Source organism: Gossypium hirsutum, chromosome D06 (assembly GCF_007990345.1).
Source record: "Gossypium hirsutum isolate 1008001.06 chromosome D06, Gossypium_hirsutum_v2.1, whole genome shotgun sequence".
Taxonomy (NCBI): domain Eukaryota; kingdom Viridiplantae; phylum Streptophyta; class Magnoliopsida; order Malvales; family Malvaceae; genus Gossypium; species Gossypium hirsutum.
In genome coordinates, this window is record NC_053442.1 from 57,780,930 (window position 1) to 57,798,855 (window position 17,926).

At 34.6% G+C, this 17,926-nt stretch overlaps 1 protein-coding gene and 1 pseudogene across 2 annotated transcripts; one reads left to right on the forward strand and one right to left on the reverse strand.

Annotated features, from left to right (window-relative positions):
- The first annotated feature begins 11,045 nt into the window (after nucleotides 1-11,045).
- On the forward strand, nucleotides 11,046-12,082 carry LOC107910073 (mavicyanin-like; annotated as a pseudogene).
- Nucleotides 12,083-12,381: 299 nt separating this feature from the next.
- LOC107907951 (transcription initiation factor IIF subunit alpha) lies at nucleotides 12,382-16,994 on the reverse strand. Of its 2 annotated transcripts, XR_005915022.1 has the most exons (10): nucleotides 16,578-16,994; nucleotides 16,285-16,443; nucleotides 15,728-15,873; nucleotides 15,231-15,601; nucleotides 14,894-15,006; nucleotides 14,185-14,313; nucleotides 13,733-13,945; nucleotides 13,379-13,627; nucleotides 12,691-12,974; nucleotides 12,382-12,558 (listed from the first exon to the last, which is right to left on the reverse strand). XR_005915022.1 is itself a non-coding variant. In XM_041095945.1 (9 exons), the coding sequence occupies exons 1-9, from the start codon at nucleotides 16,746-16,748 to the stop codon at nucleotides 12,882-12,884; spliced, it is 1,644 nt and encodes a 547-aa protein (XP_040951879.1). In that variant the 5' UTR covers nucleotides 16,749-16,994; the 3' UTR covers nucleotides 12,382-12,881. The 2 variants fall into 2 exon arrangements, 1 of the variants encoding a protein (XP_040951879.1); XM_041095945.1 differs by having other exon boundaries at nucleotides 12,382-12,974.
- Nucleotides 16,995-17,926: the final 932 nt, after the last annotated feature.

The window sequence follows — 17,926 nt, forward strand, 5'->3', positions numbered from 1 at the left end:
GTGTCAGTTGTATTCATGGGCTTAATGAATAAGGTATTTGAACCTTAGATTAGTTCGTAGTGGTCTTTTTTGGTGACATGTTGGTTTATTCCAAGAGTGAGACTAATCATGAAAAGCATTTGAGAATTATATTGAAGACCCTACGAGGACATTAATTGTACGCGAAGTTCAGCAAATATGAATCTTGGTTAAAGGAAGTACACTTCTTGGGACATGTGATATCGGCAGATGGAATTACTATGGACCCTGTAAAGGTAAAGGCAATGCTTGAATGGAACATGCCCAAAAATGTTACTGAAGTCCACAGCTTTTTAGGATTGGCTGGATATTATTAAATGTTCGTGAAGGGCTTTTCAATAATAGCATCGCCTCTCACCAAGATACTAAAAAATGAAAGAAAAGTTTGTTTGGAGTGATGATTGCTAGCAAAATTTTGAGAAATTGAAGGCGGTCCTAATCGAAGCTTCGATGCTGGCACAACCTGAGCTTGAAGTTGAATATACAGTCTATACGGATGCGTCACTCAATGAATTAAGTTACGTGCTTATGCAAAAAGGTAGGGTAATAACTTATGCATCGCGACAACTGAAACCTTATGGGAAGAACTATCCCATGCATGATCTGGAATTAGCAACGATAATACTAGTGCTAAAGCTCTGAAAACACTATTTGTATGGAAAAAAATGTCTCGTCTTCTCTGACTACAAAAGTCTAAAGTACTTAATGACCTAAAATAATTTGAATCTATGCCAAAGAAGGTGGTTGGGATTATTAAAGGACTACAACCTGATCATTGAGTACCATCCGGAGATAGCCAATATAGTGGCTAATGCTTTGAGCAGAAAACTGTGGTAGCCTTATTATCCCTTTGAGCTAAAGTGACCATGTCTGATAGTAGAGCCTTGTTGGAGGAGTTGGTTGTAAAGCCAACTCATTTCTTTTAGATTTTGGAATAACAAGTGAAAGATACTTAGTGCGCCTGGTTCAAGCAAAAGATAATGTTTGGTAAGGTAGTAAACTTCAGTATAGGTAAGTAAGGCGAGCTTAGATACAAAAATAGAACGTTTGTGCCAGTAGGGAATAAACTAAGTAATGAATTGTTGATAGAAGCTCACCAAGGACCATTTTCACTTCACTGAGGTAGTATCAAGATGTCCGAGATTTGAAAGACTCATACTGATGGCTTAATATGAAAAAGGAAATATCAGAGTATGTTTCAACGTGTATGACTTGTTAAAGAGTGAAGACTGAACATCAAGTCCCATTAAGTAAGCTGTAACCCTTGAAAATCCTAGAGTAGAAATGGGATAAGATTACGATAGACTTTGTTTCAAGGTTACCTCTTACTCTCTCCAAGAAGAATTCTATTTGGGTAATAATGGATTGGCTCACGAAGTCAGCACACTTTCTACTAGTGAACACTACCTATTCCCTGGAGAAGTTGGTTGAAATATATATTGCCAAGATAGTACACTTGTATGGAATACCCTCTTCTATAGTGTCTGACAGAGATCCAAGGTTTGCTTCGAGATTTTGGAATCAATTACAAAATTTTTTAGAATCAAAGTTTAAATTTAGCATTACGTTCCACCCTCAGACTAACAACCAATTTGAAAGGTCATCCAAATATTAGAGGATATGCTAAGAAGCTGTGTGATATACTTTGGAATCAACTGGGAGAAATATATCCCTTTTGTGGAATTCGCTTACAATAACATCTATCATACCAGCCTAAAGGTGTCTCCCTTCTAAGCTTTGTATAAAAGAAGGTGTAGGACACCTACCTAATAGGTGGAATTGAGAAAAAAAAATAATGGGCCCAGACTTAGTGCAAGAAATAGAGGAAAAAGTCGCAATGATTCGTAGCCACTTAAAGGCGGCTCAAGATCTACAAAACTCATATGTGGATCTAAAGAGGAAAGAAATTTCTTTCAAAATAGGGGATAAAGTGTTCTTGAAAGACTTCCTATGGAAAAAGATTATTCAATTTGGTCAGTAAGGAAAACTAAGTCCAAGGTTTATGGGACCCTATGAGGTTTTGGACAAAGTGGGTCCAGAGGCGTATAGATTAGGTTTGCCTCTTGAACTGTCGAGGATCCACAATGTATTCTATGTATATATGTTAATAAGGTACAAGTCCAATCTTGATCATGTGGTACAAATTGAGGAGCTTGAAGTTGAACCAAAGTTATCTTATGAGGAAGAGCATGTTTGTATCTTAAATAGAGATGTTAAGGAGTTAAGAAATAAGAGGATCCCCTTGGTTAAGGTATTATAGAGGAATCATCTCACCGAAGAAGCCACATGGGAGAGAGAAAGTGAAATGAAAGTTTAGTACCTTCATCTGTTTCTAAGTATGAATTTTGAGGACAAAATTTTCTAAATGGTAGAGAGTTGTAACATTCACCCAGAAAAGCCACAATATTCAAGTACTATTATTAGAAGTAAGACTTATAGAATAGGTTCTGAGTGAATATGGTACTAGATATGACTAAGTACTCAAATACTTTAATAGGCGCCTTTGGGTGAAGCCTTTATTAAGGTGAGCTTGGTGGTTTGGCGAACTCCTTACAGGGTATATGCTACCCCAGCTGATGGACGTTAATGTTTATTCCTTAAGTGCTAAGCCCTTAGTTTGAAAGAAATGTTAGCTTTCTTATTATTTTATTTAGAACCATTTAGTTGGCCTAAAGAGTACTAGTTAGAATGCCATAATGTTTTTGAAATTGGAAGGACATGCCTTTCAAATGAGAGAAAATTTTATTAGTCACGGATACCAAAGGAAGGGTAGTGGGAGGTCAAACTTGCCCACTAAATTTTCCTTTCACATGCACCTGTATAAAGCCAGCATTGGCTTCCTAACCAAGTTTTGTGCTTTCTTTGGCAAACTTAATTTTTCTTTCCAAAATCTTTCTTTACATTTTTTTTGGAAAACTCGAGAACTAAGACTTGCCTGAAGGATCGAGTTCATTGTATTCAGCAAACTCCACCGATGTGAGTACCTGGTAAATACCGATGAAACTCAAGTTATTTTCATGGTTAGCTACATTTTATGCTTTAGGGTTAGTTTAAGGGAAATAAAGAGGAAACTTTCAAATTTTGGGTTTCCTGTTAATAGTCTTGTTAGGCATGTTTAATTTATGGTAAAATGATATGATAAGATAACTCTTCATATTATAGCTCAAGAAACTCCTGAAAGCTCCCGAGTAAGGAAAAGGGTCCTACTGTCTGAGCTTTTCTGCAACTTGTCTGGTCAGTTTCTTCATACTCCATGAGTGTGTTATGTGTTTGTTCATGTTTGGTATAATGTAAGTTTACCTATTTTGTGAAGGTAAAGTGTTTGCACCAAAGTAACAAATATTTATTATGAAAAGTCTGGTTTGGCATATATGCATAAACGTTATAAAAGGTCTTGCTTTATGTTGAATTAATACCTGCATACTCTAAAATGAACCATATGGTCTGAACAAAAAAGAAATGAAATCATGGCATTGCCTTCAATGATATGAGCATTGAATTGAAAGATCGCGATACATGAGAATGGTTATGTAGCCTCTGGTAGGGCAAGTGTAATTACAAACCAGATTGGTAAAGCATGACAAAGGGAAAGAAATGTACGAATGATATGATCTTTGAGCACGGACTAGGGTTTTAGCCAACACGAAGAAGGTTATTTACCTAATTGTATGGGTGTAATATATGCGCCAAAGGAACTTAGTTTGCTATAAGGTATGTGCAAGTTTTGTATTTCACCAATGGGCGAATTGTATAAAGTTTGCTTGTGTATAGTATTCACCAATTGGAAAATTGTATAAAGTCTGCTTGTGTATAGTATTTGCCAATAGACAAATTGTATAAAGCCTGCTTGTGTATAGTATTCGCCAATAGGTGAACTATGTGTTTCACTGAGTTGAAAAGGTTCATTTGTTTATCGTATGTAGAACTTAATGTTTGCTCTGAAACTCATGAAATTCTATGAACTTACTTTGTTACATTTCCTTCTCAAGATCATTGAAAAAGTAAAGGAATCACCAAAGACCACGCTAGAGGATATTTTCTATTTTGAGACTTATAATGATTTTGTGTTATGCATGACAATGGAGGTGGCGTTAAGGCTTGGGATATTAAAGAACAATATTTTGTAACTAAAATTGTATTCGTCAAATTATAATTTTTCCTTTAGTTTTGTAATGAAGCTTATAGTTTCGATTTGTAATGGATTACTTCATGATTCAGTATTTCAAAATTTTGTTATCTTAAGTTAGCTTTGATGAAGTCTAACTTCTTTTCAAATTGCGTTTGGAGAAAAGGAAAGGATGTAAGGTTTTAACGAGCCATTCCTGGATCTTCCTCAAGGGGTTGGGTATGGGACACTATAGGCTGTATTCATCCAAACATAAGTAAATGATTAAGAAAGCGTAAAGGGCCCTGAACTTATTTATGTTGTGTTTATGTTTCATGTTTCGATGTTAAGAGACTGTGCTTGGAGGGAAAATGCCAGGACTATGCCAATGAGGTGTATCGGTTTATTATGCATACAGTGTTGTTGGAGTGGTGTATTGTAAGAGTTTACTTTAATGAATCTGTAACTATCAGATGGTTGTTTTAAGAAAGACTTATTGTAATTTTGTATTACTTTATGTTTAAGTACCACATTTGTTTTTTGAGATTTAATCTTTAATTGTAATTAAAAAGAGTATGTTTTAAATAAGAGGTTAATTGATACAGTTTTGTGAGTTTAACTAAGTGTTCTATGGAATAACACCTATGATACGGATTCAATGAATCAGGTTGAGTTCAGGGTGTTACATCTATTAATGAACCTAATTTGATTAATATGAGGGTTGTTAGAGTCCAATCAAAGTTGGATGAAACCAAGCACAGAGCAGTAAAGGTGGAAGAAATATCGAATTAGGATCCCAACATAGAATCTATCGATGAACAGAATGTATCAATGGATGGTGTCGGAGAGGCCAAGCAATTTTTCAAAGCTTCTTCCTCGCGGCTATCAGACTTTGATCCAAAGATGATATCCCCTAATATCGGGTTCACAGTGGGTAAAAGTGTTTGAATATAACAATGGATACATGCGATGTACCGATTGGTGATGCTATGGGGATACTGGTGGAACAAATTGATCACGATTTTAATGAAGCAAATGAAACCATGAAAGGTGTTGAAGAAGATGAAAGCCTTGAGGGCGTTGATGCATTTGGTGTTGTTAAGGCCTAGTTTCAGGTTTCTCGTTTCTTATTTAATTTTCTTTTATGATGAATCCAAAATTTCTTTTTTGGAATGTGCAAGGGTGTGTTCATGTACAATTTATTAGTTTTCGTAAGGAATATCTTAGATAACACAAGTTGGATATTGTTTTCTTAATTGAAACGAGAGTTAGTGGTTCCAAAGCTGATTCTATTATTAAAAAAATTGGTATGCGATTTTCTTTAAGGTATAACTCTAGATTTTATCTGATTAAAAAACCTATGCAGGAAATGCTGCAAATGTTGGAACATGATGCTCATGGACCCTTTACTACTTTTATTCTTGTTAATTAGGCAATATTTCTTTTAATGCCTTCCTTCTTGTTACCAAAAAAGGAAACTTTAGGGAACAAAAGAAAATCAAATTAAAAAGCATGAGAAATATAATTTACCATATTTTTATACTAAAAACTAAAATAAAAATTTAAAAATTTAAGTAAAAAATTGTGAGGGTGAGTGTGCACCACCAAGGGTGTTCAAACTTCGGTTAAAATTTAATTAACCGACCAAATTGATCTAATTCATTTAACCGATCAGTTAACCGATCTAGTTCATTCAGAGATCAGTTAAAGGTTTTCTGAAATTTTGGTTAACGGTTAATTCGGTTCGAAATCGGTTAATTAACCAAATTAACCGAACTTAATAAATAGTATTATATATTATATGTATTAGGTTATTACTAATTCGGTTAATTCGGTCAAATGAACACTATAAATTTCTTTATATGTTTCATACTTGTTTTAACCATAAAAAACAAAACATGTAAATTTCAGTTAATTTGGTTAACCGACCGGATTAATCAAAATATTTCAGTTCGATTATTTTTTAAAAAAATCGATTCGGTTAACGATTAAAGGATGAAAGTTCGGTTAATTCAGTTAATACTAGTTCGGTTTACTTAACCGATCGGTTAACCTTTTGAACACCCCTACCAACAAGGGAACTGTGTCTCCTTTATTGTTTGTGTGTGGGGATAAAAATGAATTTATGAGAAATTAACGAAGGTTTTAAGGCGTGTATCAATGTCACTTTCTTTAAGGCTCTAGTCGCTTCCACTTATATTATGGTGTGCAAATAAATCTCGAGGATACAATGAAGCCCAATGACTACCTACATTTTCAATTGATGGAAATAGTTCACTAATATCAATTTCTATAACAAATTTATAAAACAATCTAGGAATATGAAAGATGATGGGAGACTAGAAAAAAAACTTTGTTTCTATATTTTTGAATGTGTTACACAAATGAAATTTCACTTCTATTTATAAAAGGTCATATGACTCTTCATAGGGACATAACTACTCAAATTGATAACCATATCTTTAGTAATAAATATAATTATTCAATAGATATATATCTAAATAATTATGCGTATTTATTAATAATCAAGTTACATAACTTTTGAATTTAAAAGATAATTTTTGGTTAATAATCAAGTGGCGTGACTTTTGGTTGCTTACAACTTTTCATTTATAGTTATTAAAACATTATATATTTTTTGAAAATGTTCCAACAAAACCTAAACCTTGAACTAACAGATTTTTTTTTTTTTGGGTCTAATCTCAATTTTCAAAAATTGAGATGAGGTTGGAATTTGAATGGATAGATTAAACTGTATCTACCTGTTAAAAAAAGTTTTTGATGAGGTATTTGTTATTGGTTCATTTTATTTCATGGTCAGTAATGCATAATTAGGCGAGGTGAGACTGTAGAGGGTGGCTGTTTGTTGTTGTAGTAAGAAATTGCAGCTTCCGACTATGCTTACAAAAAGGGAAGATGGGCTTTTACAAACCAGCGTTCTTAGCTAATTTCCAAGGAAAATGATAGATTTGTTTTATAATTATCTGGGAATTGACAAAGGAAGTTACACACATGGCCTTAAAATATGCCCGATCAAATTTTTGGCTAAAACCATGAACTGACGAGGCAGACGAAGAACTTTTGTTACGGGTGGATCTTGCTCACCCGTTTATGCATTGTATGATGATTAGGGGTGTTCAAATTTTGGTTAAAATTAAATTAATCATCTGAATCGATCTAATTCAGTTAATCGGTTGGTTAATCGAGTTAATTTGGTCGGATGTCAGCTAATGATTATTTTAAAGTTCGGTTATCGATTAATTCGGTTCGAAATCGGGTAATTGATTAAATTAATCGAACTTAATAAACATTATCAATTTTTTTATATGTTTTGTACTTGTTTTAACTAAAAACATATAAATTTTGGTTAATTCGGTTAAATGACCGAATTAACAGAAATATTTCGGTTCGGTTAACGGTTAAAGGATTAAAAAGTTCAGCTAATTCAGTTAATACTAGTTTGGTTCAGTTAACCATTTAAACACCCATATATGCTAGTCTCCAAATCTCATCATGTGTAGGTTTTAATTCAGTTAGTGTAATTTGTGGGCTTTAATTTAGATTATACCCATTTTTAATCCGTTTATACTATAATAATTTGATACTTGTAATTACTCGAAAATATATCTATATTTACACTAAATATATTTTTTTGGGTTGAGATGGGAATTTGGATAGAAGCAATCTCCAAATCCAAATATATAAATGATTATTTTGGAGTAGGAAAGACTTGGAGACCGCCATAAGATGCACAAACTTGAGTGTTATATATTGCCACATTTTGATATCATGGGTTACTAATTACATTCAAATTATGAAGATTAAATTAAGTAGATTATGTCTTTGATTCGCCCACATAATGCCTCTTAACCTTAACCATAGTTGATACTTATTAATTACTATATTCTCTTAATGTAGTATAACAAGTATGATATATAATTCATTAATTACATAACCAAATCAAATATGATAATATATGCAATCTAATAGAAATATATATTCGAAAGAGTGAATGATTACTAAATTGAAATTAGAAAGTCCATTTTCGTCATATCCTAAGATCTTAAAACGAAGTTACAGATCAACTGGCAAAAACTGCATTTAGTGGTGGCATGGGATTGATCTCTGTAGCAACCTAATTTTGCCCGGCCCAATGCATAAACCCAAAATAAAAATAAAATAAAATAAAACCCAAATCACAAGCACAAACCAATATAAAACCCTAAAAGCCCAATCAACCAAAGCCCAAAACCTTAAAAATTTCAGAAAATCGTAGCCACCCTAAAGCTTCCAGTCACCGCTCCTTGCCATGTCAGCAGGCACTTCTCCCGAAGACACCCACGCCCCGAGGTTTGCCGCTCTGCCATCGTTTCACCGAAATGGCTAAGGGCACACCTTCCCATCGTTGTTGACCACCATGGACGCCTGCAAAAAAGAAAAACAAAAGGACAAAAACAACAGCAAAAACAGCAAAAGGACCATTCATTTTTATTTATTTTTCAAAGCAAATAGAGTAAATAATAAAAAATAGTTTTTTTACCTGTTTCGATCGTCGATGAGAACCATCTCTTCCTCGAGAAGCCTCGGTGTCCCTCTAAGGCTCTGTTGAGGGCCTCGTCGGAGGGGAGAAGAAACCAAAAGGTTTCTTTACTTTTGGCCCGATTTTACCAAGCTTTTCGCGTTTTTAACCTCAAAACGGGGTTCCGTGTAAAAAGGGGATTAAAAGGGGGATTTTGGAAATTTTTTGGCCACTGGAGACGACAGTCGCCGTCGCCAACGACTGATGGCTATGGCAGAGCTACGGTGGCTCCCATGGTCGGCCTAAGGAAAACTTCAAAGGAAAAAAAGGGAAGGGGATTTTTTTTTAGAAACTAAAAAAAATAAATTTTTAAACATTTTTTTTACTTATATAGCCCTATAAAACGGCGTTGTTTTGGGCTTAATTTTTAGATGCCAAAATAGCATCGTTTTAGGCCTGATGCACCAACCCGATCCGGGTCCCCTAGGATCTGCGTGTTTTCGTAGAAAGGGTCTATTTATGGCCTTGGTCCTTCTGCCTTTTTAGTTTTTTAAATTTGGTCCTAATTTCACTATTTCTTCTTTTTAGAAATTATGCTACTCAATTTGGATTCGTTTTCAGTTTGATCCTTATACAGCTGACCCCTCAGGGAATGACGCATGTACTTTTTTGGATTAATTGTCGTCGGAGTCCTTGAACTTTTACATTGCATTTTAATTTAGTCCTTTATGTCCTTTTCTTAATTCAGACATCAGATTTCATTAGACTTTCAATTTAGTCCCTTATTTCCCCTTTTCTTTATTTATTTTGCAATTTATATTTTAATCTTCGCTTAAATTTCAATTTAATCCCTCAGTTGGTTAATTTTGCCTCTTTATTTACTATGTCATTTATTTTAACACTTAAATTTATGTTATTTACATTTCCTTTCATTTATACATTTTATTTTTTTTATTTTACCTTTGTTATTATTATCATTATTTTATTTATTCATAATATTATTATGATAATAATTATGATATGATTAGTGTTAGTATTGCTATAAATCGATATTCTAATTACTATTATAATTGCATTATTATCGTCATTTATCAACATGGTTTTTTATTGATTTTATTTTATTTTATTTATTTATTTTATCTTATCTTTTTATTTATTACCCTAGCTATCTAGTTTTATTTTGCTATCATCATTTCACGTGTTATATTACAACATATTCACTCGATTTTTTTAAATGCATATCGTTTTTAAAAAAAAGTTATCTTCGTTTTATCTAACGTGTAGAAAATACTTAAAACCAAGGCAATGTTCATTATTTTTGGAATTAGAGGAGTCGTGCTCCTAACGTATGGAGTATGGCCTCTTTCTAAAACCGAAATAATTGAATATCCATTTTTTTAAAAAAAATGAAAAAACGAGATTTAAGTAATGATTAAATGGTGATTATTTTTGTTTTAAGGATTAAAAGCACCGTGTCCTAACTTACGCGGCATGATCTTTTCTTCTCGATTAACTTAAAATAGGGCCTTTTCATGAAAATTAACTTAGTTAAGCGATATTTTAATCTAAAAAAATCATGCAAAGAGGGATCGTATTTTAAATTTTCTTCGAATTTTCAATTATCGACACCAATCCTCATATGTAACCGACTCTTGAACTCACACCCTTGGATTTCGTAGGCTAAAAATTATCGTTTTAGTAAAATCTAATCTTTTATTAAGATGATTAAATTTTGAGGTGGCCCGATTACACCTAATAAAAAAGATCGGCGGCGACTCCATTTTTATTTTTTAAAATAAAAGTCGATTTCAAAAAAAAGGTTTCGACAGCTTGGCGACTCCGTTTTCATTTTTTAAAATAATAATTTATTAAAAAAAAAGGTTTCGACAATCTCCTTTGAAGAACCACCAATTTCGATAAGCGATTTGTTATTGATGGATAGTATTAATCTTACATGAGTTAATTAAGTGTTTTTAATGTAATCACTTGAGACCTTTTTTTTTTAACAGAATTCTCTTTCTCTATAAAGAAAGGAAAGGAGGCAAACAGATTGGAGAAGAATGGTGGTTAATGGTAGTTATCCCATGACTTGTGTTGTCCAATTTTTCAACCAATCAAAGGGTATTTTAATGAAGTTGGTAAGAGTATTCCTCATGCGATTTGTTCTATATTTAATCTAATTTAAATTTAGACATCTTATGATTGTTTAATCGATAGAATATTATTATAATTGTAGTTATGTACGTAAATATACTGTTTAAATTAATTAATTGGTCTGGTTAAATTGAAATTTTGGAATAAAAATTAGTTAAAATTCAGAAAAATCAGATTTTTTTTTTTAAAAAAAATTTGTTTCTGGAAGTGTTAATAAAATTGGTGGGTACGCAGCAACCATTCCATTGTTTCTAGGAAGCTGCCTGTAGGGTGTAAGCTACCTTTTTGTCTCTATTGTGCTAACCTTCTTGCTTAACACACACACTTCACCCCATCTTTCTCTTTCAAAAGAATCCCTTCTTGTTTCTTAAGCAACGCTAGAGAGTAACATATACTTTCCTGTTGTGTGACAATAGCTATGACAATTGTGACGAAGATGGTGATGGTTCTTGTTTTCATGGCAGCCAGTACTGGTGTGAAATGGGTCGGAGCACAAGTGCATCACGTGGTCGGAGGTGACCGTGGCTGGGACCCTTCATTTGACGTTGCATCTTGGTCTTCCGGTAGGATCTTCAGGGTCGGAGACAAAATCTGTAAGTCGGCTCTTAATTACAAAACATTTCCAGCTTCGTTTAACTATCGGTTTTGGTAAAAGAAAAAGAGTGCAATGCCTATGTTACATCAACTTACAGAAGACAATTCCCAAAGCATTAATGAATCGTGTTAAATATACTTTATTGTCTTTCCTCACCATGTTTCATCCATCAGCTGCGTTTCTTTGCATACATGCTTTAGTGAATAATGTTATTACTAAATGTTGTGCAGGTTTCCCCTACTCTGCAGCACAGGAGAGCATCGTAGAGGTAAAGAGCAAGGATGAATATGAGTCGTGCGATGTAGGAAACCCCATAAGGATGTATACAGTGGGCTTAGATGGCATCGAATTGGATGGGGAAGGGATTCGATACTTCATGAGCAGCAAGCCTGAGAGCTGCAAAAAGGGTCTAAAGCTACGCGTGGAGTTAATGCCTTTGCAGAGCCCAGAATTCCCCCAAGAGACATTGTCAGAGTCAGAATCAGAGTCAGACAACTCTGATTGGAGCATAGCCGCCGCGCCCACAACCCCTTCCCCATCAGTCCAGCTTTATGGGAACTTCCTACTTTCATCATTTGGGCTCTTGCTTTGCACTTGTATGGCTATTTAGTTGGCTTATTACTCATCCATTTTAGCTTATGTTTGCCTTATGCTCTATATCCTATAATAAATCTAATATAGTTATCCAAAACTTGACAAGGCAAGGTAAAATAATTTAATAATTCAACCATTAATCAATTAATTGATTTTTTTTAAATACTATATTTTAACAAACGATATTATTTAGTCTTCTAATAGATTATATAAATATTTTAAAATAAGAAAATCAATTTAGTATATATTAAATCAATCCGATATCAATCTGGAGAATACTACCTTTACAAATATTTTATATATATTTAAAGTGAATCTATTTTACTAAACTCAGTGTGCATGAATCATCAGAATGTTAAAATATTAACCCTACAAAAAGTTAAAAAGGGCGCAATGTAAATGAATCTCCCCCAACACACACGCCCATACACATATATATTAGATGATGCAATGTGTTTTAAAAGTGCCAATGGCTCAAGTTTTCAGACGAAATGTTGACATAACAGGATAGTTTGTAGTTTCCAACAGAATGGATAAGGCAACATGGGAATGCCAGCACCTATACGGCTAAACCTGAAAATTATAACTGTGTGAGATTTTTTTTAGCCCTTCTGCTAATATAATAAGGAAACTCCCATTCAGCATGACAAAATGTCAAACTCTAAATTCCAGAAAAATCCATGTAGGTATACAATGTCCAGGTACCTGTCTTAAAATTCACATAGAAAGATGCCTGCTTACAAGGATGATAGACCAGATTTCCTTATCACCTCTTGTTTCTAACTTGCCACTCGCAAAATCCATTTCCAGAAAATGCAAGTTACACGTTCCCCTCTCTGTTGACGACCAAAGCATAAGACTTTATTACGGCACACCTTGAAACACAGATATAAACCTCACTTTTCTCTCAACACGACGTAGTTATTAGGCCCATTCGTCTTTTGTATCTTAGAAATTCGCCTAAGAATATCTGCAAAAGCCTTCTTGTCCTGTACCAAAGAGATTTATCCACTTAAGTAGTACATTGAGAAGTAAATAAAAGAGAGAATTAAATGCATAAACAAAGTAAGTATATCTTGCGGTGTTTTTAGATTGATCTGCTTATTTAATGGGCCTATCTTGCCTTCTTGGTCTAGAACAACCTTGTGCAGTTACTAATATGAAGCACCATATCTATAATGCTAAACTGTTTCATTCTTCAGAGATTAAAAGCATGGGCACCACAATTGTGAAACTCCAAAAATCTAATAACAATAAAATCTATATACACATTTTAGATACCTACTGAATGTATAAACCAAAGAGATCAGTTGACAATAGATTCAGTGCGCACAGCAATAAATATTAAACCAACAAAACAGGAAAGGAAAAAGGATTATGGAAGACAGAATACCTCCGGAGATTTTAACCTAGCTTTAAATTTAGCAACAAGATCAGATGTTGTTACAGGTGCCTTTTGTAATAACACAGCCCTGATTTCTTCTTCAGTTACAGGTCCAGCAGTTGATGCTGAACCTGCTTTAGAAGAAGAAGCACTGGCAGCTGATGTTGATCCAGCTTTTGCAGAGGATGACGTGCCCTTGGAAGGCGCACTGCCTTTCGAAGCAGATGTATTTTCCTCCTTCACAGAAGTTTTTGACTCCTGCCCCTCGCAAAGCACAAAATAAGTTAAACATTTGAAACAAATTTCTTCTTAAAAAATATCTACATGTGCAAAGAGGTAAGATTAGGAGCTCTGGTAACATACAGGTTCTGATTTAACCTTCTTCAGAGGGGTACCATTTGATGCTTTTGTATCATCACCTTTTCTCTTTCCCTTTGATGACTTAGATGCAGCTGGGGTTCCCCGAGCAGAAGATGAAGGTGCCGGTTTCATTGGACTGTTGTCAGCTGGTTCTTCTTTAGGTGCATCCTTCTGCTTAGGAGCTGGTGTAGGATTAAAGTTCATATCATCATCCACCTGAAGCAAAAAAAAAAAAACTCTTGGCATAAGCATAATTGGTGTAGACACCACAAAAGATTTGTGTAAAGTCAAGCCGGGATTAGTTAGTTCCATCTTGATAAAGAAGAGATGAGACATTATAACTACAGAAAATGATCATCAAGAATGATGAAATAAAAGCAAGACATGTTAATCCTGTTGGCTTTTGTTAGATAAAAATGTATTACAATAAGCCATTAGGTATCCTATAAGCTTACATCCTCATCATCATCATCTTCGTCTGCATCTGAATCATTAAGCCCACTAGCTTTCCCTAATAGCTTCTTCAACTCTTTCCCGGACTTACTCAGTCCTCCTTCTTGCTCCTCATCCTCCTCGTCTTCATCCTGAAAGAAAACAGAAAATGTTATCTACTACTCAAAGGAGACCAGATTCCAGTCATAATGACGCTTTATAAATGATAAAAAAGGCCACCTCTACCAACAGAAGAAAGAAATTGTTTTGGTGGGGAAAAATGCACACACATACACGAAGTGCAAGCAGTAACTAGCAAAACTTTACTCTGAATACAGTACTATACAATCCAAATGATTCTTATTTGCAGACAACCCGTGGAAGTAAAAGTAGACTATCACCAAAGACAAACTAACACTCGAACCTAGAAAATTTGAATAAATTGTACAGTAAATGATTTCTAGAAACTGGAAATTTATACTTATTGCGACCTTCTCAATAAATTTTATATTATATAGTTTTAGATTCCCATGCAGTAGTCTTTAAATAGAGAATTTAAAATGATACAAATAAAAAAGGTGGGTAGAATAATGTCCTATCCAGTGCAAACTGCAAAATCTCTAGAGTCTAAAGAAGTTATGAGGCTTAAAACTATCCTTACATGAGACAAACAAGATCCTAACAGGTAATGTGATCCTTAGTTTGCAGTTTTGATAAGTGTATCAAAAATACCTCCTTGATTTCCGGTGGAGCAGGAACTTCAGGGGCCAAATCCCTTTCCTCAGGATCGTTACCAACAGCTTCATCATCATCAGTGAATATTTCTTCATGCTCCCAATCATCACCTTAACCAAAAGCATGCGAATAAACAAGAAGAGTAAAAAAAAAAAAAGAGACAGGCTAGGGACCTTCTGTGTGACCCTTATCTCTCACAATAGTTAATTTATACTATTTCTATGTTAATTTCATTCATCTTCTGCTTCAACATGGAAAATCATACCAAATATTCTACAAATCAGAATGATAACAAAGAAATAGACACCAAGACACTAACATTATAAAAGCTCACCCTTCTCAATATCATCATCATCCATATCAAGATCACCTCCCCTTGGACCTTCTTCATCATCGTCACCACTTTTTTTGTTAAGTCCAAGCCTATTCTTCCTGGCAGCTTCCTCTTCTTCATCTTCTTCTCCTCTATCTGATACATGACCTTCTTCCTCCTCACCAGTTGACTTTTTACGTCCCCTCCCACCAGCAGCAGCAGTTTCTTTTTCATCAGTCTTCTCCACTTCACCAAACGCAGCAGCGCCATTATTCGCAGCTTTCATCATCCATCTCTCATAACCATCTGCAGTCTTCCTCCTGTTCTTCATTTTTTCTTCAGCTTCTTCTAATGTAAGTTGCTTATACTGAGCAACCTTGTTAAAATTGTACCTGCCAAAGAGTTTCACAATTAAAAAACTAATAAGACTCAAATATAGCGATATTATAGAACAACAGTGCTATGGGTAGTCAGAACAGTGATGAGTAGTCAAAATAACAATAATATGTCACTCATACCAAGAACCAGCAGGAATAGCTACAAATTCCTTTCCTTGCATCATAAGCAGGTAATAAGTTGCCGACTGTGAACCTTCAAGTTGACCTTGATATTGAGCCTGACCTGTTTCATCCTCCAACAACCAAGGTTTGTTCTTATATTTCTCCTGAAAAAATAGGAGCCAGCAATAATGAAATTCAGCATCAAAGTCAATAAGGGCATAATTAAATCATTCCAAGTTCAGGAAAATTTCCCTCCTTAGCATATGAAGAATGATACTTGCTATATTCTTGTAATTATCAATTTTGGTTCCGCAACATAGCAAAAAACTGCTTCAGTCTACTTTTTACTTTACTTGTACAACAATTACATGATATGCCAAAATAAAAAAATATGGGTCTGCGTCACAGAATCCAGAAAAAACTTCATAGAACTTTCTCTAAAAATTTACTTGCCAATGTTCTCAACCTTTTTTCAGGAATTTGGAGCATGCAGACACCATATAAATTAGCTATCCCGTTTTACAGTGAAAGCTAGGAACATACAAGAAACAGATGAAAAAGGATAAATCTAATACCCGCAAAGCATCAGTAACTTGGCGTCCTTGTAGCCCATCTTTTTGCAGAGACCATCTATTCTCAGCATTTTTCTTCTTTGAAAAATTGGGCAACCCAGTCATAAACCTACCAATAAAGTAGTTCTTGTCGGTGCTAGGACTTGCTCTAACATTGTATTCCTAAATTCCAAAAAGAAATAACCCCGAAATTAAATTAAATTCCAAAAATTATGTTCAACAATTAACCCAATCGCTATTTAGCTATTATCGAAAGAGGAATTAGAATAAGAAGATGTGAAGATTGGGAAATGAACTCGAATCAAGCGGGTGACAATGGCGCCACATTCGAAGCATTTGCCTTGGTTCTCGGCCATGGTTTTGCCACAAGAGACGCAGAGGGTCATGTGCTTGCAGTTGCTACCGTACAGATCTTGGGAGGATCCGCAGCCGCTGCAGGACGGGTTCAGCATGAGATCGAAAGACATGATTCCCTTCCCCCCCGATAGAAGCAAAAGGAAGAGGCTAGGGTTTTAATTGAACGTTGAAAAGGAAATTGGAACAGTCAAATTGCACGCCTCGTCTCTTCCGTTGGTTAAGATTAAAGGTGGTTAGGCATGAAATCTTCGAGATAGAAAATTGATGAGAAGGGGATTTTGATCGGTGAAACCAAAGGGTACAGAATCAAGGTTTTAGGAGTCGCGTTTCCCTAACGTTAAGCGCTGAGGACACGTGTCACACTTATGATTTTTTCATTGTATTTTTCAATTAAAGAAAATGTAATAATTTCAATTGGATCCCTTGTTAAGTTAAAGGTATGTCCCAAATGTGAGACGATGCTTTCTCCACAGCCGAGGGCATTGACACACAGAGAACTTAAAATTAATCGAAGTCAACCGAAGAGTTGATATGTAGTGATTGCTATCTGCACCCAATGCTTGACCTCTTGCTGCAGTTTTCTGTCAAACTTGTTTGTTACCAAAACCTCGGTAAAATGAGTTCCCAATTAACCCTTAATTTGTAATGTAGAACATTGATCCATTGTTTTTCTTTGTTGAGTAGTGTTGCCCTTATATCTACTTCTCTTTCATCATTAATAACACATGTCTTACAACTGTAATTCGACTCAGAAGCTTAGATTGCATCTTAAGCCTTTTGCATTCAATTGTCTATGTCTCCAGTTAAAGTTGTTACTCCAAAATCGATCTCTCCTTGCCCTTCTTAACTAGCCAACATCTTTCCAATTGCTAGAGCTGCTCCCACTAATCTTAATGAAACTCCAATAACATCTTCCTTCATTCCTTCTTTGGTCAAGAAGTAAATGTTTTTGTGAATATAACAAAGTGTGTATCTGATTTGTTCCAACGTATATCTTAAGTTTGAGTTATCCCTTTCAAAAATAATTCCCTGCAAAATGCACGTGAATTCGAGTGAAACGTCTTAATTTCTTTGGAGTCAAGTTCATTCATATAAATAGAGGATTTAGTGGAGATATTGTTATGGGTTTTTTTACAAAATTACTTATGCCTTTTTACCGTTTTACTCTTTTGTTATTAGTATAAATAGAGGATTGATTTGTGATTTCCATAGAAAAGTAACGTCACTTGAATTCCATCGTCTATATTTGGGTGTACAAATATTGAACGACTATATTAATCTTGGGGGA

Coding starts and splice junctions, on each gene's coding strand:
- LOC107907951 (XM_041095945.1), bottom strand. CDS start 16,748: ATGTCTTTCGATCTCATGCTGAACCCGTCCTGCAGCGGCTGCGGATCC. Junction 15,602..15,727: donor GCTATTCCTGCTGGTTCTTG/GTATGAGTGACA, acceptor ACTCTTTGGCAG/GTACAATTTTAACAAGGTTG. Junction 12,975..13,378: donor CTAGGTTAAAATCTCCGGAG/GTATTCTGTCTT, acceptor TCTTTGGTACAG/GACAAGAAGGCTTTTGCAGA.